Raw genomic sequence first — 27927 nt, 5'->3', positions numbered from 1 at the left:
GGATGTCAGCAGCACTGTCCCAAGTTTGGCCCAAATGAGAGCTGTATCAGGAACCCACATCTGGGAACAAACAGCACTTGGTTCCTATGGTGGCCTGCTGCTTATTCCAAAATACTGTCTTCTGAGACCATCAAGAAAGGAACGGAGTGCATCTGTAAGCAAAGACAGTACTGGCGGGTTTTGTGCGCAGCTGCAACATGCGGGTGTAAGACAAGGAAAGTGCAGGCCCGGTGAGCACACCCAGCTGAGGACGAAAGGGCAGTGAGTGAGCGATGGCCTCCGAAGCCACACCCCGTCACAGCAGTAATCCCACAACCCACCGTTTCCTCTCGAAGCTGTGAATGTTTCTGGGAGTATCTCCAATTATTCACGAGGATCCGTCTGTGGTCCTTGTTGGGGAAGGTCTTCAAAAAGACGTGACTGCCAGTCGACCTGTGAGCTGGCCCCACACACCCGGAGGCTCCTCACCCTCTCCCCTCCTTGGATATGGACTCCGCTCACCTTCCCTGCCCACGGAGCCTTGAGATGGTGACGTGGGACCGAGAACGTGTGTACAGCATGCGTGAGTGAACCGCTGAGGCTTCCACAGAAACTTCTGGAGGATGGGTGCAGGGGTCTGTTTCATCTTCCCACCCGAGACAGGCCTCCTGTAGAAGTTCTTTGGCTTGTTACACCTGGAGCGGCCGGCCTCTTTCTTGGTTTCTCTCTGCCCCCCCGTACAGGGACCAGTTACACATTTCTCCCGGAAACTCCCAAGAGGGTTGCAAACCAACACCTGCCACGTGTGGTGGGCACTCATTCTAGAACAGCCTGGCTCTGGTTTTCCCCCAGGCGACGATGGTGGGGGCTTTCCTGTGTCCCTCGTGTGTCAGCCGGTGCCACAGCACCACTGAGTGGTCCCCATCACCTCTTCTGAAAAACTTACACTCCATTTGTTAACATCACGAGACCGGTTTCATTTCCAAGGGCGATTATGAAATCTGTGCTAGCTTAACTCGAAGTTTTTCACAACCATGTTAGGAACAAAAAGGGCCAAAAAACAGCAAATTCACCACCATCAGATTAATGTACTGTTTCATCACAACACTGCTTAAGATTTTACTAAAAACGGTACTTGCCCAGACACCAGTGAGAGCAGTCTTTCTGAAAGCTTAGAATTATTACCACATGGTTTTAATAATAATTTCATTAAGTAGCTTAAAAAACAATGCAAAATCACCTTAAGACACACGATAATGCATTCATTGAGGCCAGGGCCACCTTCTATAAACAAACGAGGAAATAGTCAAAGATGACCTAAAACCTCAGAAAACAAGAACCACAGTCTGCAAAATTAGGACAGAAACACTTTTAATTTCCATCTGGATATTTACAACAACATACAGGACAGTACGGTAAGGTTTTATAGAAAACAGATTGCCACTGTGAATATGCTATCTGTATTCTAATTTCTTTTGAGAACAAAGATGCCTTTTATAAACGCCATTGGCTTTTAGAATAGAATGTATTTTTCTGTGTTTTATCTAGATTGTCACACCAGTGTTACACACTCTATGCAACAACCTTTAAAATTTTTAAATCTAAATCTAGATTCCAATATTCCTGACCTCTTATTAACACATGAAAGAAATAAACTTTTTTTAAACACAAGTTCCCAGAGTTTTCATAGAAAAAAAAAAAAAAAACCTCATGCCTACTGAGTATCTCTGTATATTCTCAAAAAAGCAAGTTTCAGGAAAATAAAAAATAATTTACAAAAGGCACTGAATTTAGCAAAAATTGGTAGAGCTTTGCATTTTGGATAACACTGGACATGCTCACAGAGCACCAGCAGCGTGTGAGCGGTCACGTACACCCGAGAAAGGTCGGCCCTCAACGTGGGGCCGTGGGTTGGGTGTCAGTCATGGCAGTGGTTCTAAGGTGGCCCCCACGCTCCAGGCAGACCCCCCAAGAGGTCACGGCCAAAGGGAAGCTGAAATAAATGCACTACGGTAACTGACCAGGACTCAGAGATAAACCTCTAGTTTCTGTACTAAAACACAACACTTTTACACAGGAAATCGGAAGGAAATGAATTCGAAAATATGCAATACATTTGAAAACCAGAGAACAACTTAAAGATCATTTTATTGGTATCACTCTGGCAACTAAACAAAGTAACTGCAGGTGCAGGTTTCTTAGGTCTGCTGCTGGCCTGTCCAGTGCTACGGACGGTTCCTAGGACTCCTACAGACTAGAGGATTTATTCCCAGAGAAAACCTAGTTTAATGTTTGTAATGACCCAAATTAGAAACATTGCTGCAAGTCTAAGACCTATTTAAGGTTCGTCTACTGCCGGACAGCCATCTTTATCAACTGGCCTAATCCACTGGGATCCACTGGCAAAACAAAGATTTTTCTATCATGAACTAGAAAGTCCGAGACTCCTTCCCAGAAAAAGAAGACGACACAAAATTCATCTGTTCTAAGAACGGAACTGAAGTGAATGAAGCTATTCCAGGGGCGCCACCGCCGATCTGGCCGCCCCAACTCTGGCACCCACAACCTGCCGTCCGCCTGGGACGGTGAGCTCGAGTCTGCGTCGGTACAAGTGACAATTCTCAGAAAATCTGTATCCGAGTTTGCTTTCATCAAGTTCTCCCAAAACACCAGAGAACGAAATTTTATACAAAAAAATGCGCATTTTCTAAAATTCTTTTAACTCTCAAAATGAGAATAAATTAATCAGCATATATTCTTTTTGGTAGAATTTTAGCAATAAACACGTTACCCTTCTTTCTTTACAAACACAGAATAAAAGACGCCCAGCAGCTGGCACCAGCCCTACAAGGCCGTGAGCTGGGCCAGCCGCGCCATCCTGCGGAGGCGGCCCCCGCCTGCGGGGCTATAGCGCCCAGGGCTGCCCAGGCCCGGGGAGTGGGGTGTGGGGCCGGGCTTCCCGGGGCTTCTCCCTGGGCTGCAGCTGTGGGGGCCGCCAAGATCCGGCTGCCGACACTCCAGCCTCCCTTTCAGCGCGGGGCTCGGCCAACTGAGGAAACCAAGAAAGGTCTGTCAGCATGGATGGTGACGTGGGCCCCGCGCCCCAACCCTGCGAGGCCTGTGGATTCACAGCACACAAGCTCTTCCACACGAGTCCCGTGTGGCCCTGAACAAGAGCCCCGGCTGCTTCCATCCTCTGCCCCGACCTTGTTGGCAGCACCCGGTCCCCTTTCTCCCTAACTGCAGACCCCTTGTCTGTGCAGGCAGCCACACGTCAGCGTGGCCGACCCATCTGCCAGTGTCCCAGATAAGCCACTGCGTGCACACACGCGACTCAGAACCAGACCGTTCCGGAAGGCGGCCACCAACAGCCCCCATATAAGAGACCGGTGACCCTGCAGGCCCACTGACCTCTGTCTGTCTGAGGGGGAGAAGCATAGGACGGCGCTCTTCCACCTGTGGACAGCCGGGTACCGCTGTGGGTCCACATCCGTACCCTCCAGAGCGGCCAACACATCCCGATCCAGTTTGGACGGCTCCTCTCTGCCAGGCAGAAAAAAAGGAAAGAAAAAACAAAAATACCCATAGTTAGAAACACAGACTTCCAACACCGTGATGTTCTGAACTCGAGGGCTGGGCACAGGAACAGAGCAGCAGGACGGAAGCACGGGCAGCCGGTCCGTTGCTGCCGCTGCAGGGCTCGGCTGTCAGAGCTGCGGTGAGGGCTGTGGAGGACAAAAGCCACAGTGGCAGAGAGGACACACCATCCCATCGAAAATGCAATTCTGAGCATTGCCACCTCCGAAGGTCACCAACCAGAAGGCCGAGACTCCCCGGGATGCAGCACCGAGCTCTCAGCGCAGCTTCCCCAGAAGTACAGCAAGACGGGAGGCTGAGCTGGAAAGGAAAACGCGTCTCCCGCCAACTTGGAGGGTCACAAAAAGCACCAAGAGCTACAAACTCATCAAAGACATAGGAGCCAGGAGCGCACGTCCAACCAGGTTGCGGGCAGAAAAAAGCTTCAGGAGAATTAGGATGGCGCCACGTGCTCCCACGTCCACCCCACAGCCTCCCACGTCCACCCCCACCCCCACGTGCTCCCACGTGCTCCCACGTCCACCCCCACAGCCTCCCACATGCTCCCACGTCTACCTCTCACGGCCTCCCACCATGTTCCCACGTCCACCCCATGGTCTCCCACGTCCAACCCCACCCCCATGGCCTCCCATGTGCTCCCAGGTCCACCCCTACCCCCACGTGCTCCCACGTCCACCCCCACGGCCTCCTACGTGCTCCCACGTCTACCCTCACGGCCTCCCACCATGTTCCCACATCCACCCCATGGCCTCCCACGTCCACCCCCACCCCCATGACCTCCCACATGCTCCCAGGTCCACCCCTACCCCCACGTGCTCCCACGTCCACCCCCCAGCTTCCCACGGCCTCCCACCCTGTTCCACATCCACCCCCACCCCCATGACCTCCCACAGGCTCCGTCCACCCCTGCAGCTTCCCTCGTGCTCCCACGTCTACCGTCACGGCCTCCCACCATGTTCCCACATCCACCCCATGGCCTCCGACGTCCACGCCACCCCCATGACCCCCCGTGTGCTCCAACGTCCACCCTCGCAGCCTCCCACGTGCTCCCACGTCTACCCTCATGGCCTCCCACCATGTTCCCACATCCACCCCACAGCCTCCCACGTCCACCCCCATCCCCATGAACTCCCACATGGTCCCACGTCTACCCTCACCACCTCCCGCCATGTTCCCACATCCACCCCCACCCCCATGACCTCCCATGTGCTCCCACGTCTACCCCCACGGCCTCCTGCCATGTTCCGTTCCCAGGTCTACTCCCACAGCCTCCCACACGCACACGACCCACTCATACCCAAAAAGGAAGAGCCTCTGGATGGGTTCCTTCCTAGCTGGGACCCCTGAGGGCTCTGGGGATGGGGAACTGTAGCTCTGCTGTGCCTCGTGCCCAGGAGCGTCGGGACCCAGGAGTATCTTAGCAATTCTGGCGGATATTTCATTTTCTGTCCTCATTTGCTCATTTGTAAGAGCATCGGCAGCAGACGGCTCTAACAAGTCCCTCTCCACCGCATCCGTTCTTGTTGTCGGGCTCCGTCTGTCTGCAGTTTTCATATTTTTATTTGGGGTCTTAGAAAAGTTACTTCCTAGATCTTGCAAATTTAGTTTATCAAACTCAACAGTCAGGCCCGGCACCGGTGAGAGAAGGGCTTCCTCCCCACGCGGGGCTTCTGGCCGCCTCCTCCCCAGAGTCTGGCCTCCGCTTAGGGGGCTACAAAATCCATTCTTGCTGCTGTGGGCACTGGTCAGGGTGGAGGCTTCTATGAGTTCGGTCTCCTGCTCCAAGGGAAGGATGTCACACTCCAAGTCCCCAAAAGTGCCAAGTGTGGGCCGGGTGTTGTTCCGAGCTGTGTTCTGCCGATTTTTAATCTCCTCCAAGCTCAATTCGTCATCTTCGTCCAGAAACGCCCTCACGGAGATGGAATTGCTGCACTTCCGGCGGCCTGCAAGGGAGAGGAGCAGTTGTGCAGAGGCGCGGGCGACGCACTCTGCGACACGTCAGGCAGCGCGGCTGCAAATCCCTGGGACCAGCCAGAAACCAGCCTCTTGCCGAGGCCGCCTCCTCAGCCCCTGACAGGTGTGAGTTCCCTGGGAAAAGCCAAACAGAAAGCACAGCCTCCAGGCCCAGCACCCTGCCCTCAAAGGCAGGAAAAGGAGAAGGAAGTCAAGGGTAGGCACATGCGGTCAGGACGGTGGCTGGCACCTCCCATGACTCGCCAGGACATAAGGGGCAGGCGGAGCAGCAGGCGTCTGCCCGTTCACGTGGACGTGCTTCCTGGTCCGCGGCCACCGGACAGGGTCCGCGTCCTGAGAACCTACATGTGCCTGCGCGTCCTTACCAGAGACAGAGGCGTCCTGATGGCTGGCTTCATTTTCTCCCGACTCTTGGGCGTCGTTGCGCACTTCCTGGGGAGCGAGATATTCTTCTAGTTTTTGCAGACCCTCCTGGGAAGACAAGTCAACAAAGCAGCCCAGAAAGTCCCAGTACTCGACCCAGGGATACCCCAGCTCATGAGCCAGCTCCCTGCAGGAAGAGATACCATCCATCAGTTAGAAAACCAGTCGGAAAAAACGCTCACAGAACCAACTATACAGAAAAGAGCCACTTTGTGCTAAAGTGTGCAAGTAATGCCTGTACTTCTGGTTATGATTTTTACTTTATCCTAAATATGGGGCTAAGATAGCAGTTTTTATTTTCTAAAGCAGGCCAAGAATGAGAGTGGTTTCACTCACGAACTGTTACACTGAATGCATTAAAGTCACGGCAAGGAGGCCTCGACCACCCCACTCACACCACAAACGACTCTGGTTTTGGCTGAGCACATAAATAAACGTTTGGAAGTTCTTTTGAGGTTCAAGTTGTCAACCTGAAACTAGGCACGTTATATATGTGTGTGTACATACAGACACACACACACACACACATATACATACATATACATACAGGGAGGCGGGGGGGCACATATTTTGAGAAAAGGCTCTGAAACAACTCAGTGTAGCCTTATTTGATGACGCTGTATTCAGCATCTTGATGGTGGGAAAAATGCTTTTCTGGGACTTTTTACTAGTAGTTTCAAGCCACACCTCCTTCTTGTGTTTTATTTCCTCCTTTACTGCCAAGAGGGCACCCTCTGTATGACACGTCACACAAAACACTGTGAACCCAGGCACGCTACCCATCAATCCTGCCGGGAGAGTGGCTGCCACGGCGTAAAGAGGCTTTATGTCCCCCCAGTGAACGCTTCCCAGGAATGACATTTTGAAGGCGGCTGTTAACTGGTTTCAACACAGACACACGCAGCGGACGAAAGGACACTGCTACTCAGCTCCGTGTCGCTTCATACTGCGCTGGCAAGTACCTTCCCACTCTCTCTACGCCTCTTTCTGGATCCGTCTTCCTGACACTGTGAAAGAAGCCCGCTTTCTCTCGAGGTGGGGTCTTCCAGAGCCTGCGGAAGTCTTCTGCCTGAGGAGAAACCGGATGGGGCGGTGCTCACCCAAGTCACAGGTGAACGAACAGAACATCGAGCACCTCCCAGCGCCCCTCCTCCCTCCCCCTCTGGTCTGGCAGCCGGACGGCCTCAGGGCGGCGCTCACACAGAGGCAAGGCTCCGTGGGGGCGTGGTCCTGCTTCCTTCCAGGGGCCCAGGCTGGGCTGGGAGGGTCGGAGCTTCCCGCGGGGACCCCGAGGCCAACACTGGAGAGCTGCCACCCTCAAGCCACTTTCCCATCACATAAGAGTAAATGCATGTTTATGTTTTCAGGTCACTCTTAACTAGAGTCTTCTTTTACACAAATGAATCTAATCTTAACTAATAACACCTGTTTTTGGAGACACTTCTATAACTGCACATAACTATTTAAAATTATTATTATTTTTGGAGCGCCTGGGTGGCTCAGTTAAGCATCCAACTCTTGGTTTTGGCTCAGCTCATGATCTCATGGCTCCTGGGTTTGAGCCCCACGTCGGGCTCTGCACTGACAGTGTGGAGCCTGCTTGGGATTGTCTCTCCCTCTCTCTCTATTCCTCCCCTGCTCACGTGCACTTTCTCCCTCAAAAGAAATAGACTTTAAAAAATAAATGAAATGATTTATCTTTACATTTCGTTCAGATGGTAGGTCTCATGTCAAGTGATTTTTGTTTTTTTTTCAGATTTGATTTTTAAGTAGGGGCATGTGGGTGGTTCAGTCTATTAACCTGACTTCAGCTCAGGTCACAATCTCGCGTTTCATGGGTTCAAGCCCTGCACTGGGCTTTGTGCTGACAGCTTAGAGTCTGGAGCCTGCTTCGGATTCTGTGTCTCCCTCTGTCTCAAAAATAAGCATTAAAAAAAAAAAAGATTTTATTTTTAAGTAATCTCCACACTCAACATTGCCAATGTTGGGCTTGAACTCATAACCCTGAGATCAAGAGTCTCACGCTCCACCCATCAAGACAGCCAGGTGCCTCTTTTTAAAAAAAAAAAAAAAAAAAAATTAAATTTATTTATTTTGAGCGAGAACAAGCAAGGGAGGAACAGAGAGAGAGGAAGAGAGACAGAATCCCAAGCAGGCTCTGCACTCCCGGCAAGGAGCCCAATGTGGGGCCTGAATTCACAACTCTGAGATCAAGACCTAAGCTGAGATCAAGAAGAGGTGGACGCTTAACCGACTAAGCCAGCCAGGCGCCCCTTTAAAATTATTTTTAACGAGAGGAAAATGACACACAGTGTATGAAATACCTCGGCCCAGAAGGTGAACTGCACAGTTTGCAAATGCAAGTTTCCTAGTGACAATACAAATCCAGGAATATGGGAATAGACAGCCAGGCTAGACCAGCATGTACTGTGAGAAGGGCCACTGACACAGACCGGAGCACCGGGTGATGACAGCATGGAGGGTCAGCCCAGGTAAACTTCGCTTCTCTCACGTATGGGCTCACCACCGCATCCGCTCTGGCTAGCGAGTGAGGAACAGGGTTAAGACACGTTCTGGTTTCTCCAGCAGATGTTCTCAAGCCTTGTCACCAACTGACTACGATTCCATAAGTCCTGGTCTCAACACCAAACACAAAGCAAGAGCTGGAACACCCGGCACTTCTGGTGGGGATGGCCAGGAGCTGGTTCCAGAAGCTTCCACAGCAGCTCACCTTGGATGGGCTGAGGGGCCCTGCAAAGGCTCGCAGGGTCAGAACAGGGTCTCTGGGGCCGCCTCCACCATGGCTGACGTGAGAGGTCTCGGTCATCTGGTCTGAAGACCACAACTCCCCGATCACCGGAGACGACGTGTCCTCAGCTCTCAGGAGTGGCACGTAGTAGTGGCCTGGGAGGAGGAGACGCCGGCTAAAAGCATCTGCTTGGGCAGGTCCTCACCTCAATGCCGCGTCAGGCAGCCTCAGAAACACCAGGGTTTTGCAAGCTGTTCAGTGATAAAAAGGCTGCAAAAACTCTAAAAGGTGCAAAAGCTCTGGAGCCAAAAGACCTGGGGAAGCGGCCAGTTTTTGCCAGACTCAATCAGCCACACATTATTCCTCTGCCAGGAAAATAAGGGGAAGGAAGGAAGGGCAGCAGCAGACTTCCTCACCCCCAGGTACTAAAAGGACTGGGCCTGTGTGAACAACATTAGCATAATGGGAATCTGAGAATTGTTAAAAAGAGAAAGTTCGATTTTAACTCTCTTTTTTAATAATTTTTTTTTAAGTTTATTTATTTTTGAGAGAGAAACATGCAAGTGGGGGAGAGGGTCCTGCTGCACGAGACACGGGCAGGGATGACGGGGTGAAGCCACGAGCAATAGTCAAAGGACAGACAACCCACGTCTCTCGGAAAAGCTCAGGCTTCAAAGGAGGGATGACAGGACAACAAGATGGCATTGAGCTGGGGGTTCAGGAAGCAGAAGACGACCCTCAGGCTGTCACCTGAGAGAGGATCCACTCCCACGACGCCAGGCCAGGGTCCCCCTTACCCTTTAAGTACTCTCTGATCCGCTCCTTCAGCTCCACAGACTTATTTTTGCTTCTTTCACAAATGACCTATTTTAAAAAGACACAGTATGTGAACACTTTAAATCTTAATTTGTCACATTTTATCATTAAAATAATTTTATAAAAGCAAGTTTTAAGGTTAACAAAAAAAGGATAGTGTCCTAATGGTAAATATTTCATCAAACTCACAACCAAAAAACCCATGTTGAACAGTACAATTTTCTCCCAAAACGTTCTATAAAAGCTAAAGGGGTCAGGACAAGAAAAACAAACCCTGGGAGTGAACTGATTTTCTTTCTTCGTGTTACCCTACGCTTTCTAGTTTTCCTCAAGGAAAGGCATGTTCAGTTAGGCAAACGCAGGCAGAGACACTTGTAATTTTTAGTTCTATGAGCTCCAATGCCTGGGGGCCTGTTTGTTGCTCTTGTTTGGATGGGTTAAAACAGAGTTCCTATTTAACGAGAATACGGTGTTTTATTCTTGCTACTCTAAAATCAACTTTCTTCCTTAAAGAATTGCAGGATGTTTCAAGAACATTTTTACTAGAAATAATAAAAAACCACAATAACCTTAAAATAAGGAAGGAACTACAAAATTACCATCTCCTGCCAGCTTGTGAAAAAAACAAACTCTACTCTGTAAGTAGTGCAACTATTTTTTCAAATGTGTAACTGATTGTGAGGAAAGGCAAATGCTTTTTTTTTTTTTTTTTTTTTACTGTTTATTTTTTATTCTTGAGACAGAGCATGAACAGGGGAGGGGCAGAGAGAGCGGGAGACACAGAATCCAAAGCAGGCTCCAGGCTCCGAGCTGTCAGCACAGAGCCCGACGCGGGACTCGAACCCACGAACTGTGAGATCATGACCTGAGCCGAGGTCGGATGCTCAACCAACTGAGCCACCCAGGCGCCCCGAAAGGCAAATGCTTTAAAGAATACCAGTTACTGGGGCACCTGAGTGGCTCAGTCCATGAAGTGTCCAACTTCGGGTCAGGTCACGATCTCACGGTTCGTGGGTTCAAGTCCCGCATCGGGCTCTGTGCTGACAGCTCAGAGCCTGGAGCCTGCTTGATATTCTGTGTCTCCCTCTCTCTCTGCCCCTCCCACACTCATGTTCTGTCTCTGTCTTTCTCTTTCTCAAAAATAAACAAGCATTGGGGCGCCTGGGTGGCGCAGTCGGTTAAGCGTCCGACTTCAGCCAGGTCACGATCTCGCGGTCCGTGAGTTCGAGCCCCGCGTCGGGCTCTGGGCTGATGGCTCGGAGCCTGGAGCCTGTTTCCGATTCTGTGTCTCCCTCTCTCTCTGCCCCTCCCCCGTTCATGCTCTGTCTCTCTCTGTCCCAAAAATAAATTAAAAAAAAATAAAAAAATAAAAAAATAAAAAAATAAACAAGCATTAAAAAAATTTTTTTTAATTTAAAAAGAATAGCAGTTACCAAAGACCATCTTATATTGAATAAATATACATACCTATGCACACAAACAGTTGAGTCAGACATACATGTGAAAAATAATAGTAATTTTCTGAGTTACAGAATGAAAAATTTTTTCTTTACATGTATTGTAGTTTCTATAGAAAATGGGCACTATCTTCGTAACCATAGCAACTACACAGGTGGCATTTGCTACCAGATTAAGATCCTTGCAGATTCCATCTCAAGGGCTGGCTGACCCAGGTCAGCTTGCCAACAGCTCCGATGCACAGTACAAATCACCCTTCTTTCAGTTTCCGTCAGGTCCACCTCCCTCCCCACCTCACTTCTGCCCTCTCTAAGGCACATTTTGCTCAACGGCCAGTATCAATCCTAACAAGGCTTGTATAGGTCAGGTGAGAATATCTGGGAGGGGCTTAGGACAGCGGCTGGTACATCATGAGCTAAACACGTCAGCTTTCAGTACCATCGTCCTCATCACTGCCATCACCCACCTCACCACCATCATCACTGTCATCACCATTGCCAGCACCACTAGCACCATCATCCCCGGCCTTATCGTCATCACCACCATCACCACCATCATCATCATCACTGTCATCCCCATCTCCATTATCACCGTCACCACCAGCACCAACATCACCATCATCCCCATCATCCCCACCATTTCCCTCATTATCACCACCTCTCCACTGTCATCCTCACCACCTTCTCATTACCATCAGCAACATCATCATCACCCAAACGACCAACACCGTCACCTCCTCTGTTCTCCAGTTCCCTGGTCAACTGAGGTACGCACAGAGGAAACTTGATTAAAGCCAGGAGCTAGGCCCGTTACTCAGTAATCATGGTTCTAAGATGTGCCTGTGACGCAAACATGTTCAAACAGTTACTGTGACTTCACAGTGACTCTAACTTTGTGTATTTTCATATCTAGTACTATGTAGTAACAGCAATTTAGTAGATACTTACAGACGCATCTGGATGGTTCAGTTGGTTAAGTGTCCGACTCTTGCTTTCGGCTCGGGTCACGATCTCACAGTTTGTGAGATGGAACCCCACATCGGGCTCTGGGCAGACGGTGCGGAACCTGCTTGGGATTCCCTCACTCTCTGACCCTCCCCCACTCATGTGCATGTGCACACACATGCAGATGCTCTCTCAAAAACGTAAACAAATAAACTTAAAACCAAAAATAAATACTTACATCTTCAGGAGTTTTATCATATTTATTCCTTGGGTTTTTTACAATCAAAGGGTGTGAAGAAAGCACATTGACCACGTCTGCATTCCCAAACTTACAAGCAAAATGCAATGGTGTGTCATAGCCCTGTGAGAGGTGCAGAGGAAGAATATTTATTTATGTTTGTCTCATAAAGTTGCTTTAAGATAAAAATAGGTATTTAGCAGAACAAAAAACGCTCAAAAACAAAAGACCCTAGAAAGACATTGTTTTTATAACTGAGACATAATTGGCGTGTTAACACTTACCCTCACTTGAAGCCAGAGCTTGAGGCCAGCCCAGCACCCCACTTAACAGGTGCCCAGGCCCAGACGGAGCTGACAAGTGAGCTGGGGCATAACTACCGCTCAGTAAACTGCATCTTTAACTAAATTCAGGGCCCAGTACAAAGTCCTACGATCAATGCTCAAAAGGTGAGGTACACAGATGGATGCAATACCCAGAATAAAACTAAGTCTGTGAACCTGGTCTGCCCTCAACCCTCTCTCGCGGCCAACACCACAGTAAATGAGACTCTCTGCTCCTGACCTCAGGACGCTTCCCAACGCTCCCCGGATACTTTCCACTGAGGCCTACAGATCAGCGGGCCTTCGACTAACAGCGTCCCTGAGCCCAAGAGCTGTGGAGCCCGCCTCAACCGGGCACCCTCACTTGCAACGGCCACAGGCTCAAATGCAGCACATCCGAAACAGAACCCACTCCCGTCGACCAGGGCCAGGAACTCAATGCCACGGTCCACCTGTGACTACCAAGGATGGCACGTGCCAGCTCGCAAGTCCCCCACGTGCCGGCCTCCCCTTAGCCTCTTGCACAGGCTTCCGAGACTCCTCGTGGGCCTTGCCGCTTGCACTCGCACTCACGCCGCCACCCTGTGCATCCCCCAGAGGTGATCCAAGTGATCCCGTGGGAACAAATATCCTCCAGGAGGCACCCGCTCCCTGTTCCACACCCTCCAGGACCACCTCACCATCCCACACGACTTCCCACACGAACCCGGAGAGGTCTGGGTGTCTGCCCGTAGCAGTGCTGACCGCACCCTGCCCGCTCGTCCAGGTTGGCAAGCTGCCTCAGCCAAGGGCAGCCACGCTGCTCTATGCGTGTCTGAGGCCACGATGACACAGAAAGAACGAGCAGGCTCGTGTTCCAGTATAGCTTCGTTTACCAAAACAGGCCGGCCTTTCCTAGATCTGCTCTGGTGCATTCTCTGTATTAGCACTTTCTCAATTCATGCTGTCCCGGGGACACTGCTGCTCTGGGCCCGAGATCCATTCATAGCCTGACCTCCCGTGCCAGGCCCGCAGAGGCGGGGGGACACCGATCGCGGCACAGCAGGGGTGAGTGTTTCCACTCAGCACCTAACAGCCCGCGTCCTTCTGGCCACCCCGCTCCCTGGCACCACAGAACATCCGTCTCTAACCTGTTCCGAGCTCTGCAAACGTGACTCCCGCCTCTGCCCGCATTCCTGCCGGGAACCGCTTCTCCTGCCCAGACAGCAGGCTCTGGGTGCTTCTCACCGACACTGGGCTCTGCCAAGCCAGGTACTTGTGTCTAATACTTTGATTCCTACTCTTAGTGAGTTCTGCTCAAAGACAGCCCATAACATCTAATTTCAAGAATTTATTAAGTGTTCCTTCTGGATGTACATATGCGCGTCTTCTGTAAATACGGTATTTTCTGTAGGGCACACGCTTCTCTGTTTTACCCTTCAAGTCATACTTCCTGATTGTAATAACCAAGTCAGGAATCCTTCCTGATTGAGTCTAAAGCACAGAACTCTGTGCTCCTTCTGTCTTCTTTTACAATTAGTAATGCTTCCATATGTATAATCATCGCTTTCTCCCACACCTCCTTCTAGAACTGTGCCAGATTGGCCAAATGTGTCTTCACTCCCTCTTTTCTCTCTTGTTAATTTAAAGGTTACCCTTGCTCTGCGACCGTGGAGTTTGATGTGTCCCATTCAGTATGTGTCATGAAATAGTGAGTCATGACACCTTCAGCACGCTTGTCATTCCCTCTCCTGCCAACCACAACTTTCCCAACTCCTGGGCTTGCTCAGGGCTCACAAGTCTTGGCTGTAAGCTATCACTGGGTTCTGCCTTACAGAACTATGTAAAATTCTTCTGTTTTAACAATTCTTACATAAGCCTTATGCACCATTAAAAATCAAACCTTTGAGATTTTTACCTCCACAGGAAAGATTCCTCATATTAGGTGGGGGAAAAAAAAACCACACAGAACCCTCGAATAAAAGGCACCACAACCTCTTACTTTCTTTTCTCTCTAGGTTTTGGCGTTGGCTCAGCCTCTCATCAAAGCCCAGCTCAGGTCTCCCCGGACAAAGGCCAGGAGGGACGTGTTCCTGCAGCAACTCTGGCCACAGGTGAGACCCACGTACACCCCGCCTGGGGCGGCAGATCTCCTATGTGTGAACAGATCCCGTCCCCACCCCTAACTCGAAGGCAGCTGAGCGCAATGAACGCGCGTCTCCTGTCCCACCCTCCATGTGCATGGCGATGCGGGGAAATGCACACGGGGACACCAAGCTTGCTGCCAGGCTGACGTGACCCCTCCTAGGAGCACTCACCACTTTGTCAGGCGTGTTTAGGTACAGGTCGACGATGTAATAGATGCGCTGCTGCAGCATGTTCTGGTCATCATCCGGGTACATGAGTCGCATAAACTCGGGGTTTTCCAGAGTCTCTAGGGTCAGCTGGCAGATAGAAGCCTGATTCTCTTTGGCAGCAACATGCATAACATTGTACCGACATCCTTCCTGAAAGAAGACTGTAGGTGTGAGCTTCATTTCTGCCAAGCACAGTCTTCCGAGGCTAACGGTGCTAGAAGCAGGCTTACCTGCACAATGGTGGGATTGTCCCCCGAGCCAATCAGATACCGGGGGTTACTCCAGGTGAGATCGGAAAAGGTGTCGTCTTCTCCCTTCTCCACAGCCTTTCGAAGTTTGGCAGTGAGATCCTGAGTACGGGGGGTTTTGTAACTGTTGGCTCGCTCTTTGTTTACAGTTTCAGACTCAGGTGGGTACAAACCATCTGTCATCAAGAGAAAGGATTTAAGAATGTTTAACTTCACCAACATTTTCTCATCACCCACTGTGTGCTACGCCGAGGCCGCAGAAATCGCCCCCACACAAGCTCATCACCACCTAGTTGGGAGTGCGCTAGCCAACAGCGGGGCACAAACGTGCCACCACAGCAGGAGTCCAAGTGCAAAAGGGCCCGAGCGGCCTGCAGCTAGAAAAGGCTGCGAGGAGGGTGAGGGCACACCACCGCACGCACACAGGAACCTCCACGCGCACGGAGCACGCCCACGAACGCACAGTGAGCCAAGACTATTTGTCGTTTTAATTACAACACCCGAGAAGGTCTGAAAACAATCTGAGCACTTTCACCGACTGCAAAGAGGGAAACCTCTAAGTATTAGAAATCACTGTGGCTTCGTCTACGAAGCACCTGTGTGAGCAGAGGAAGGAAGCAGAGGAAAACAGGCTGGCGGAGCTTTCGACTGAAGGCCGTATGTCCATAAGGAGAGGGTGCGTTCCCCGGGAGCCCCAGCCAGCCTGGGAAGCAGGACAGCTGCGGGCTCCAGGAGGGGGCAAGGCGGAGCGTGGGCCACGGTCAGAGGCTGCTGGGGTTCTGCACAAGGCCTACCGAAAAGGCCTCTCACGAGACCCCTGTTCAGAGCTGGAGCAGGTGTGGTGGGATTCCGGGCTGCAGGGCTCCCCCCGCAGGCCAGCTCCAGGTCCGCAGGACTATGTGTGCCAAAGCAGGCACCACCGTCCTAGAAGTAGGTGTGGCTGCAGGCGGGAAGGAGACAGGTCCCAGCATCTAAAAAAGCCCCAAGATCCCATGGCAGCAGGCAGAGAGGGAGACAGAGGCAGCAGAAGGGAAGGGCCAACAGTGGCCTTGTCAGGTTCAGGGCCCACTCAGTGCCCCGCTGCCTCTACCCTCGGGGTCCCTAGTCCTTCCCAGACCAGGTGACCGACCCACTCTCCTTCGGCTACTCCGTGGCCTAGGCCTCAGCTCTCTACTTCCTGGCAAACTGGACTTCTCTCAAAGGAGGAGAAAACCAGTCACAACACATCAGGAAAGAGGGCCCAGAAACCACCAGGGGTAACCCTGACAGCAGTACCAGAAGCTGACTGCTATATAACTCACCTTTCAGCCCACCACTGCTCATGAGTGGTGCTGTTTTCACAGGAGAAAGTGCTGAAGAGGCTTTGCTGGGAGAAGGGAAATAATCACAAAGTCCTCTAGCAAATTTCTCAGCATCTTCTCTACTTGAAAAAGCTTTAAATCGAGATCCTTTGATCATTCTGACAGCTTGCAGTGCTTCCTTTTTATCTTCATAAACATGAATCCTTTCTGTGTAGGAAAAGTAACAGGGAAATCACAGAGAAGTAACTGGCTCACACCCGAAGGCCCCGAGTTTCATAATAACCATTACCAGCTGTCTGATTTCTTTCACATTAGTATTTCAGATTTGTTTCTTAAAGGTTTTATTTTTAAGTAATCTCTACACCTAATGTGGGGCCTGAACTCACGACCCCAAGATCAAGAGTTGCACGCTCCTCCAACTGAGCCAGCCAGGTGCCCCAGTATTTCAGGTTTTTAATCTTAAAGCCATTTTTAAAAAATGTTGACTTCTTTTTGAGAGACACAGAGACGCATACATGCACAGGGGAGGGGCAGAGAGAGAGACAGAGGATCTGAAGGGGGTCCTGTGCTGACAGCTGTCAGCACAGAGCCCGATGTGGGGCTTGAGCTCACAAACCGTGAAATCATGACCTGAGCCAAGTCATTCTTGAGAAAAAGGGCCTTAGCTAGTCAAAACAACACAGTTAATAAGACTGATCATATGCATGGACGTGAATGTAAATAATGTGTATGCTATACACGTGTAACTTTACTGTATCTAAGGATACGATTTCATACTGAAAAAGAAAACTCCTGGGTTAATGTTATAAATAAAAATAACAAAAAAAGCAAGTTAAAAATTATGACTATTGCAAGAGAATTTTAAACATAATTTTGGGTGGGGAATGCCTTTCTAAGTGTACCAAGAAACCCAGAATACATAAAGGAAAAGTTCCTATTACATAAGAATATTAAAGTTCTGTAGGCGAACTATCACAATCAAGCTTGCTTGAAACTCTCAAAAATACATAAAATACAAATGGGAAGAAAAAAAATTTTTTTAATGGGGAGAAAAAAATTTTAACCAATATAAGAGAAGAATAGTAATGTCTATTGCCCAGTAAAAACGGTCAGTAGATATGACCAACAGATTCATACAATTAATAATAAATTAAAACCATATAAAAAGTAACTGACCTACAAGACAGAGATTTCCCTTATTCAAAAGATAAAAAAGAAAGTTCAATAACATGGAGTTTGGCTGACAGAACGGAAACAAGACTTCCCTTTTTACAGATATAAAACCTTGCGTTCAATACTGTAGACAGACTGGAAAAGTTACTCTCTCAAACACAGTGAGTACTAACAGCTTCTGGGGGGCAGTGGCTTTCAAAGGAAAATGCACACCTTTTGGGGTGTCTGGGTGGCTCAGTTAGTTGGTCGAGCATCCGACTCTTGACTCTGGCTCAGGTCATGATCTCATGGTTCCTAGGTGGCTCAGTCAGTCAAGCGTCTGACTTTGGCTCAGGTCATGAACTCAAGGTTCGTGAGTTGGCCCACAGTGGCCTGTCGGCCGTCAGCAGAGCCCACTTCACATCCTCTCTCCGCCCCCTCTCTGCCCCTCCCCTGCTCGCGCGTGCTCTCTCAAAATAAACATTCAGTTCTACTCATGGTACATAATGTGTCTAATCTCCTATTTTGGGGTGCCACCACAAATGATATCACAATAGTGATAGTCTGGATTTCTGACATTCTAATCACTATCAGGCTTTCATTAATTCTTTCCAATGCTACCTACTCTAGTCTTGTTTAAAATTGCAATTCTTGGGGCGCCTGGGTGGCTCAGTCGGTTCAGCGTCCGACTTCAGCTCAGGTCATGATCTCGCGGTCTGTGAGTTCAAGCCCCGTGTCAGGCTCTGTGCTGACAGCTCAGAGCCTGGAGCCTGTTTCAGATTCTGTGTCTCCCTCTCTCTCTGACCCTCCCCTGTTCATGCTCTGTCTCTGTCAAAAATAAATAAACGTTAAAAAAAAAAATTAAGGGGCGCCTGGGTGGCTCGGTCAGTTAAGCGTCCGACTTCGGCTCAGGTCATGATCTCACGGTCCGTGGGTTCGAGCCCCGCGTCAGGCTCTATGCTGACAGCTCAGAGCCTGGAGCCTGTTTCAGATTCTGTGTCTCCCTCTCTCTGTGACCCTCCCCCGTTCATGCTCTGTCTCTCTCTGTCTCAAAAATAAATAAACGTTAAAAAAAAAAATTTTTTTTTTAAATTAAAAAAAAATTAAATAAAATTGCAATTCTTTCATGTTGAAAATTACTTATAGCTGCATTAGCCATTTACATTAACATAAAAGGGGTTCAGCTTATATTGAATAAAAAAAAAGGAGGGAGAAGATTAATCAAGAAATGGTAGCCAGCCAAAAACTACTTGCAAGTGAAGCATGTCTCACAGAATCCAACTTTCTTTATAAAAATTCACATGTCACATGTAGATTTACAAATAATTCAGCAGAATTCTATACAAAAATGCTGACGATGGTTCATTTGGGGCAATGCCATTATGGGGCCTAATTCTTCTCTGTAGTTTGTGATTTTCAAAATCACCTTCCCCTGCTGTCCATCCACCCCATGTGAGAAACACCAGGTGCCTGTCACATTACCATTTCTTGCAGGGATGTCCTCGTACGCCGGGCATACCCCATAGTACAGAGGCGGCCCTGCAGAGGCCGTCACCATGGCTTTGTGACCGTTGACCCCAGTGGCAGCACCGAAGGACAGAGAGCAGGTCTTAGACATCACGACATCTTCCTCTGGAGGATTCAAGCCCACGCTGTAACCAAAATCTCTGTCCTCAGACAAGCCAACCTGCTCAGGTTGGCTCCCTACAGCCGACTTCCAATTTCTCTGTGCGTCCTGGCTTATGGTTGTGGCTCCTGACATGTCGTGGCCAGGAGGCTGTGAAGGCAGTGTTCTTCCATGCTCCAGTAGAGCCTGAGCCAATTTTTTCTCAAAAATGAACCTTGTGGTTGATGTAATGGGTCCACATTTCAATCCAGCTTTCACAATTTCTTCTCTAAGGTCATCTGGATTCAGGAGTTTCAATCGAGCCAAGATAGCGTCCATTGTCATCTCACCTAGGCCAAGACAAGAATTAATCTGATGGTGAGAAGTACATTGTTTTCTTTTCTTTTTTTTTTTTTTTACATTTATTTATTTTTGAGACAGAGAGAGACAGAGCATGAACAGGGGAGGGTCAGAGAGAGAGGGAGACACAGAATCTGAAACAGGCTCCAGGATCTGAGCTGTCAGCACAGAGCCCGACGCGGGGCTCGAACTCACGGACCGTGAGCCAAAGTCGGACGCTTAACCGACTGAGCCACCCAGGCACCCCTACATTGTTTTCTTATGAGCAACAAGACAAAAAACACAAGTGGCAAAAATGCTGGCTTCAGTTTCATTTCAAGCCAGTGTTTGTCCATATTTTTGGTAGTCTATGAGCCTCCTATGAGAGCTTTCTGAAAGTGTTTCCCAATTGATCATAATCTAACCAAATTTAGATAAGCAATTTCTGGTTTATTTGGATAAGAATCTTAGAACCTGATACTATTACGTGACACAATCACACTAACTTTCTAAGTAGGTACTCACACTGGGGGAACAGGCACATCATTTGGTGCTCCTTAGAGTGTAATCTAGAACAAACCCAAGGAGGGCATGTGAACAATATCCGTCAAAAATACAACTCTAGAGATGCATCCTACAGATACATGTGCACTTCATTCCATAAGTAAAGGAAATTATACAAAGATTTAACCAGAGGAGCCACAGAGATGGCTCTGGCAGTCACTTTGCTAATATTAAGTAGTTAATGTTTAAGGTTTTGGGGGGGGCTTTCCATGTGCCTGGCTCCGGTGTAAGCGCACTACACAAAGTATTTAACCAGCATGATTTCTCTGTGTGGCAGGTCTCACCACTGTTCACCCCACTTTACAGATGAAGAACCTGGATCACAGAGACGCTCAGTCACTTGTTCGAGTGACACAGCCACTCAGCGAGTGCATCTGAATTGGAGCAGGAGCTCTAATCCACACCTTCAGAGAAAGAGCAGGTCGCAGGTTTAAGTGTGGTCAGCAAGCATCGGGGAGAAAGAAGAAATATTGGGGTACAGGCTAGCGTCGTAATGGGGCTGGAAACAAGCACTTAGGTGAGAAAAACTGGAGGCGTGAAGGACGGATGGATCAGAGGCCATGGGGAGGGGTGTGTGGGCCTGCAGGCAGCCTAGGATGACACTCAGATTTCTGGTCCAGGTGCCTATGAGTGACCTGACCCAAGGCCGAGAATACTAGAACTAGAAGAGGTGGAGACTTACGCACTGAGCATCAAAAACATCTTAATGCCTACCGATCAGGTGTTTCGATTTAGAAGAAGTTCAGAGTGGGAAAAATTGGTTGTGGGAGTCACAAGCACATAGATGCTGGCTCTAATGCCAATAATAAACCAGGAATAACAAGGAACAAACACAAAGACAGTGAGCCTAAAGTGGAACCTGACAGTAAAAAGAGAGAAACCCCTAGAGGAGATGAAGAGAAATGCACACACTGATACAAAATGAAACCAAGGAGTAGAGGGTTTTAGGAGGTGTTTACAAATGAAGTGATGGGACATCCAGGATTGACTTGAAAACACTCTAGCAGGGGGACCCATGGCGGGGCACCGTCGGCTAAGCATCCAATCTTGACCTTGGCTCAGGTCATGATCTCACAGTTTGTAAGTTCAGGCCCTGCATCAAGCTCTGACGGTGTGGAGCCTGCTTGGGATTCTGTCTCACCCTCTCTCTGCCCCTTCCCTGCTTGTGCACCTGCTCTCTCTCTCTCTCTCTCTCAGAATAAATCAATAAAAAATACATAAAAATTAAAAAATAAATTATTCTAGCAGGAGAGCAAAGGAGGGAGGCAGTGAGAGATAAAAAAGATTCACAAAATATTAATACCCGTTGTAGCTGGATGATAGCTATAAGCAAAGAGTTCTTATATTACCCCATCTTTTCTGTGAATTTCTTTTTTAAAAAACTTTTAATGCCGGGGCACCTGGGTGGCTCAGCTGGTTGAGCATCTGACTTCAGCTCAGGTCATGACCTCACAACTCGTGGGTTCAAACCCCGTGTCGGGCTCTGTGCTGACAGCTTGGAGCATGCTTCGGATGCTCTCTCTCTCAAAAATAAATAAACGTTAGATTGTTTTGGTTTTTTTTTAACTTTTAATACCATCTCTCCCCACCCAACTCCAAGATTTCAAAACTGGCTATTACTTATTGGCAAAGGGGATACTGGCTTTTTAAACAATGAGTGTACCGCACAGAACCCCAAACCTGCCACAGAACTTCAAGGGGAGGGCCTACTGACCACTCCACCTAGGGGAGTACCCAGGTGATTCCCTACAAACCTCGATATAAGAGCAACAGAGGTGGCTCAATGATGGGAAACTGATGTGAACGTCACAAAGTAGGTCAAAGTCACATGCAAGGGGTTGGGATAACTGGGGCAGACGCTCCAAATAAACAGAGAGGCCACACCCATTCCTAGAAAAGTCCAGTCTTCATGCCATTCCTGTGTCTCTGCTCTAAAGCCACCCTTCTGATCTGGGCTAGTTTGTCCTTGCAACCAAGCAAGCCCTAAACAGAACAATTCCATCACATCACAGCACTAACTGTGTGACCTTGGACAAGTTATGTAAACTCTAAGCCTCAGTTTCCTCATCTATAAAATGGATATAATGACAGTTCTACCCCTCAGGCTACAGTAAGAGTGAGGTAAAAAATACATGTAAAGTCCGTGCTGCTAGGTTTGACACTGACAAATTATCCACAACTATCAGTTTTAGTTATTAGGTTACACAGGCTTATTATTTTGTAGCACATATGTTAGAAAGTCAATCTGAATATAAACAAAACCACTGCTTTAATACACTGTTTAATACACACTGTAATACAGTATACGAATACCTGCTCACCTGTACCAAATAAAGAATAAAGCAGAAACTCCCAGTAGGAGTGGAGTATGGAAACTGGACAGGAAGAATGGACAGAGGGCCAGCACAGGGGAGAAAAACATCTCTGAACGTCACTCTTATGTTCTGACTTTTGGAAACATGTTTTTGGGGGGTGCCTGGGGAGGCTCAGTAGGTTGAGTGTCCAACTTGGGCTCAGGTCATGATCTCACAGTTCATGAGTTTGAGCCCCGTGTCGGGCTCTGTGTTGATGCTCAGAGCCTGGAGCCTGCTTTGGATTCTGTGTCTCCCTCTGTCTCTGCCCCTCCCCTGCTTGTGCTCTGTCTCTGTCTTTCAAAAATGAATAAATGTTAAAAAAAAAAAAAGAAAGAAAAAGAATAAAAGAAACACATTTGTGATTCACATACTAAAAAATAAGTAAATAAGCGAAAAGATGGAGAAAGACCTTCCAAGTGGACAACAGAAGAGCAAGGAGTGGTGGTGAACGAACCCAGTGACTGTACATTCGACAGGTCCACGATCCTGAAGCTGCTTTACACCAGCCTGAGGGGTCAGCAAGCACCTGGATACACCATGGCTAAGGAGAGTCCAGTTCCTCACTGACAGAAGGGAGTCACAAGCAAGGAGGCTAGAAATGGGGTCAGCAAACATCCATAAAGGGCCACAGACTAAGGGTGAGACTTGTGAGCGAGAAGGTCTCTCGAACACTCAAGAACAGCTACAGATCCAGCAAGACTGAAAAACCAGGTGGGGGCTGGATTTGGCTGGCAAGATGCGGTCTGCCGACCCTCGGGCTGGAATCCAAAGTATCGGCCAAACCCTGACTGACAGAGAGACAGAGATGACGGTACGGGAAACCCAGTCAGGTCTGCGAGCTGAGTGAACACTCCCAGGCTGTCCTACTCCTAGTGATTATGTAAGCTACTAACATCAGGGAATCTAAACGAATGGCATAGATTTAACTTTTTATTTTGAAAAAAACTATAAACACAAACAATAGTATGGGAAGTTCCTGGGGACCCATCGCTGGTGACAGTGCCGCACCCAAATCAGGGAAGTGACACCGGCTAAGCCTCACCAGTGTCGGCCCGACTCTGCTCTTCTTTGTACGTGCTTCCAGCACCACCCATCACGTGGATAAAGTCATGATCACAGAACTGTCCCCCCCCCAACCTCCTCCGCTGTCCCCAGACCCTGGCAACCACTAATTTGTTCTCTTCCACCGTAATCTTTCAAGAACATTCTGATAAATGGAATCACACCCTCTAAACCTCCTTGGCTTTTTTCAATCAGCACGATACTCCTGAGACACACCACCACCTCCTTCCTTCTCACTGCTGAGCAGCATTTCGTGGTGTGAACATGCCAGTCTTATTACCCTTTTGTCCCTCGAGAAACATTTGGGCTTTTTCCAGTTCTTGGAAACTACAAGTAGTTATAAGCATTCGCACACGGGTTTTTGTGTAAAAATGTTTTCATGTCTCTAGGATAAATGCCCAAAAATACAGTGCACAGTTACGTTTTTGAGAAACTGCCAAATTGATTTCAGAGTGGCTGCCCCTGTAACATTTCCAGCAGCAGTAAATGAGAGACCCAGTTTCTCAGCATTTCCACCAGCAGCTTGCGGTACTGGCTACTTTCATTTTAGTCATTTTAACAGGTGCAGTATCTCGTTGGAGGTTTAATCTGTGTCTCACCACTGGCTGGCGACGTTGAGCATCTTTTCGCACATACGTTTGCTTCATATTAGTTTTGTAATTTTTTGTAAGTCTAAAAAATGACTTCAGGGACACCTGGGTGGCTCAGTCGGCTGAGCGTCCAACTGTTGATTTTGGCTCAGGTCATGATCTAACGGGTTGCTGGGATCCAGCCCCGTGTCGGGCTCTGCATGGACAGTATGGAGCCTGCTTGGGATTCTCTCTCCCCCTCTCTCTGCCCTTCCCCTGCTCGTGAGAGAATACAAGTACCTCTCTCTCTCTCAAAAACAAATAAATAATCTTAAAAAAAGGGGGGGGGGGCGCTCCCAACCCTGACCTCGTGGCCCCACACATCATTTAGCTTCAGCACGCAGGCGGTGTGCAGTCTCGGCGTCGTGCGGCTACTTGGCAGAGGGCTGGCGGTGTGACCGGACAAATCAGCGTGCTATTTTCTCAACATACCGGCTAAAACTCTCTCCAGGAGGCGAGGAAAGGGAAGCAACCCAAGGACGGAGGGGAAGCGGACCGGGTGTCAGCAGGCCTACAATCCCAGCCGGCCCCAGCCTCCCAGCCGCGTGCTCTCAACCACTGGCGGGCCTTCCTGGGGCCTGTCTGCTCAGCTGCAGGGCCAGAACACCAGAAGTAAGCCATCCGTACGGACCCTGACGGTTAGCCCCGAGATCCGGAGACGCGGTCACTGACTTTACTTTCTGCTAATGAAACGCCATCCTCCTATCAGAGTACTTAAGGAACGACCGCTGACTCTCCAAAAAGAAACCCGACTTTCTGGCGAGAGGGTGAACTCAGTATGAAGAAGCAGGGTCCCTAACGCCTGCAGGCGCACACGGTCTGGGAAGCCCACCACTGTGGCACAGGCAGAGCGAGGCCGCGAGGGAGAGGACCACAGCCCGCAGGGCCTGGAGAAGAACTCGGCCAAACGAAGGAGCCAAGCGGATGAAGACTGCCCGGAGACAGGGGCGCCACTCCCGCGGCTCCCCGCTTCCCTATCGCGTGCGCGTGAAGCCTCCGGGACTTACTCCGGGCCTTCGCCCAAAACACCAGACTCGGGCCCGCCAGGGGAGGGGGCAGAGCCCTGCCCCAGGACAGAGTTGAGGCCCTGGGAGGGGTGGGGACCCAGGCCGGGGGAATGAAAGGGACCCGGGCCGGGCAGAGGGAGAGGACCCAGGCCTGGGAGTGGAGGGGACCCAGGCCTGGGAGTGGAGGGGACCCAGGCCACCAAGCTGAGGGGACACAGGGCACCAAGCTGAGGGGACCCAGGCCGGGCGAGGGGAGGGGACCCAGGCCACCAAGCTGAGGGGACCCGGGCCAGGGGAGGGGACCCAGGCCACCAAGCTGAGGGGACCCAGGCCAGGGGAGTGGGGGGGGGGGGGGGGGGAAACCCAGGCCTGAGGAGAGAAGGGGACTCAGGCTGGGCGAGGGGAGGGGACCCAGGCCGGGGGAGGCGGGGGGGGGGGGGGGGGGGGGACCCAGGCCTGAGGAGAGAAGGGGACCCAGGCCGGGCGAGGGGAGGGGACCCAGGCCACCAAACTGAGGGGACTCAGGCCACCAAGCTGAGGGGACCCGGGCCACCAAGCTGAGGGGACCCAGGCCGGGGGGGGCAGGGGGGGGACCCAGGCCTGAGGAGAGAAGGGGACCCAGGCCGGGCGAGAGGAGGGGACCCAGGCCACCAAGCTGAGGGGACCCAGGCCAGGGGAGGGGGGGGGGGACCCAGGCCTGAGGAGAGAAGGGGACCCGGGCTGGGCGAGGGGAGGGGACCCAGGCCACCAAGCTGAGGGGACTCAGGCCAGATGAGGGGACCCAGGCCACGAAGCTGAGGGGACACAGGGCACCAAGCTGAGGGGACCCAGGCCGGGCGAGGGGAGGGGACCCAGGCCACCAAGCTGAGGGGACCCGGGCCGGGCGAGGGGAGGGGACCCAGGCCACCAAGCTGAGGGGACCCAGGCCAGGGGAGTGGGGGGGGGGGGAAACCCAGGCCTGAGGAGAGAGGGGGACTCAGGCTGGGCGAGGGGAGGGGACCCAGGCCGGGGGAGGCGGGGGGGGGGGGGGGGACCCAGGCCTGAGGAGAGAAGGGGACCCAGGCCGGGCGAGGGGAGGGGACCCAGGCCACCAAGCTGAGGGGACCCGGGCCGGGCGAGGGGAGGGGACCCAGGCCACCAAGCTGAGGGGACCCGGGCCGGGCGAGGGGAGGGGACCCAGGCCTGAGAAGGGGACCCAGGCCACCAAGCTTAGGGGACTCAGGCCAGGGGAGGGGACCCAGGCCACCAAGCTGAGGGAACACAGGCCACCAAGCTGAGGGGACCCAGGCCGGGCAAGGGGAGGGGACCCAGGCCTGAGGAGAGAAGGGGACCCAGGCCACCAAGCTTAGAGGACTCAGGCCAGGGGAGGGGACCCAGGCCACCAAGCTGAGGGAACACAGGCCACCAAGCTGAGGGGACCCGGGCGAGGGGAGGGGACCCAGGCCAGGGGAGGGGGGGGGGGACCCAGGCCTGAGGAGAGAAGGGGACCCAGGCCGGGCAAGGGGAGGGGACCCAGGCCAGGGGAAGGGGGGGGGGGGACTCAGGCCTGAGGAGTGAAAGGGACCCAGGCCCGGCGAGGGGAGGGGACCCAGGCCACCAAGCTGAGGGGACCCGGGCCGGGCGAGGGGAGGGGACCCAGGCCAGCGAGCGGGGCGCGGGGAGGGGGGGCGGCGCTCGGGCCCAGGCCTCACCTGGGTCTAGGGCCGAGCTCGTGGCCGCGCCGGGCGGCGGGGCTGGACGCCCGCTCCGGCCCAGGCCCTGCGGCCGCTTATCCAGCCGCCGCACCAGCCAGCGCACCGCGATCAGCAGCACGGACGCCCCCAGCAGCTCCCAGACCAGCGCCGCCCACTCAGCCGCCGCCAGCCGCGTCCACAGCATCGCCGCCGCCCGGCCGCCGCCGCCCGGTCGCCGCCGCCGCCGCCGCCGCCGCCGCCGAGGAGGCCGCCCGCCTCAGGACCCCGCGACCCGAGCTGCCCGCGCTACTGCCTGACGGCGCCGCACGCAGGGGTGGTCGGTGCGGAGCCGGGACTGCACGCGGGGGCCGGGGCGCTCGCCCGCCGCGCCCCGTGGCCCGGCAAGGGAGCGAGGCCGCGGCCCCAGTCCCGGGGGGGGGGGGGGGGGCCAGGGGCCGTCGAGCGCGCCGTCAGGCGGTAGCGGAGGCAGCTCGGGTCGCGAGGTCCTGAGGCGAACGGCGTCCTCGTCGGCGGCGCTCGGCCAAAGGGGGAAGCCCGGGACGGGCTGGGGAGGGCGGGGGCTCGCGGGCCGGGCCGGGGGGCGGGGGGGGCCGAGGGGGGGCCGAGGGCGGCCCGGAAGGCGGGCGGAGGGGGCGGTGGCATCTGGACGCCGGGGGCCGGGGGGCGGCCCGAGGTCCGGCGCGCGAGCCAGGGCGGGGGCGAGCCGGGGCCTGGGCGTGGGCCGGCGGCGCCCCCGCGAGCGCGCCAGCTCCGCGCGGCCCCAGTGGGAGCGGGGCTGCTCGCGGGATCGGAGCGACCCGGCCTCTCCGGGCCGGAGTCGGCGTTTTGTTCTCCTGGACCCGCTGTGAGGCGGCATTCGTGACCGCCTGGGCTTTTGGAGAACCAAGTTCTCCCGCGCCAGACAAAGCAGGCGACCGGGCAGCTGCCGCGTGTGCGCGGGAGAGCTGCTCCCTGCCGCCCGTGAAGCTGGCCTCACCTGGCCGGCCGGCGTTGCATCGCCGTGGCCCGAGTGAAGCTGTTTCCTCCCGGCCCTGGCCCTGGGGCGCGGAGGGCTTCCCCGCGGAGCGGGTGCCCGCCGCTGTAGTCTAGTCGGGCTCCAGGCTGCGCGATCCCGTCCCTTCCACGTTGGCGCAG

At 52.0% G+C, this 27927-nt stretch overlaps 1 protein-coding gene across 2 annotated transcripts; it reads right to left on the bottom strand.

Annotated features, from left to right (window-relative positions):
• Positions 1-1333: 1333 nt before the first annotated feature.
• ANKLE2 (ankyrin repeat and LEM domain containing 2) lies at positions 1334-27927 on the bottom strand. Of its 2 annotated transcripts, none has more exons than XM_019439041.2 (13): positions 27770-27927; positions 19021-19494; positions 16387-16593; positions 15068-15261; positions 14799-14987; positions 12179-12301; positions 9520-9586; positions 8705-8877; positions 6936-7042; positions 5916-6100; positions 4874-5519; positions 3391-3522; positions 1334-3028 (listed from the first exon to the last, which is right to left on the bottom strand). In XM_019439041.2, exons 2-13 carry the CDS (start codon positions 19487-19489, stop codon positions 2824-2826), a joined length of 2697 nt encoding a protein of 898 aa, XP_019294586.2. In that variant the 5' UTR covers positions 19490-19494; positions 27770-27927; the 3' UTR covers positions 1334-2823. The 2 variants fall into 2 exon arrangements, with proteins under 2 accessions (XP_019294586.2, XP_053757826.1); XM_053901851.1 differs by lacking the exon at positions 27770-27927 and adding an exon at positions 26791-27021.

The sequence above is a fragment of the Panthera pardus genome, unplaced genomic scaffold (genome assembly GCF_024362965.1).
Source record: "Panthera pardus isolate Hobbes unplaced genomic scaffold, ASM2436296v1 HiC_scaffold_14, whole genome shotgun sequence".
In the NCBI taxonomy this organism is placed as follows: Eukaryota; Metazoa; Chordata; class Mammalia; order Carnivora; family Felidae; genus Panthera; species Panthera pardus.
This window is presented reverse-complemented; position numbering and strand designations above follow the sequence as displayed.

Coding starts and splice junctions, on each gene's coding strand:
- ANKLE2 (XM_053901851.1), bottom strand. CDS start 26,977: ATGCTGTGGACGCGGCTGGCGGCGGCTGAGTGGGCGGCGCTGGTCTGG. Junction 6,101..6,935: donor GGCGTAGAGAGAGTGGGAAG/GTACTTGCCAGC, acceptor CTCTTCCTGCAG/GGAGCTGGCTCATGAGCTGG. Junction 3,523..4,873: donor CAGAGGCTCTTCCTTTTTGG/GTATGAGTGGGT, acceptor TCTGCCTGGCAG/AGAGGAGCCGTCCAAACTGG.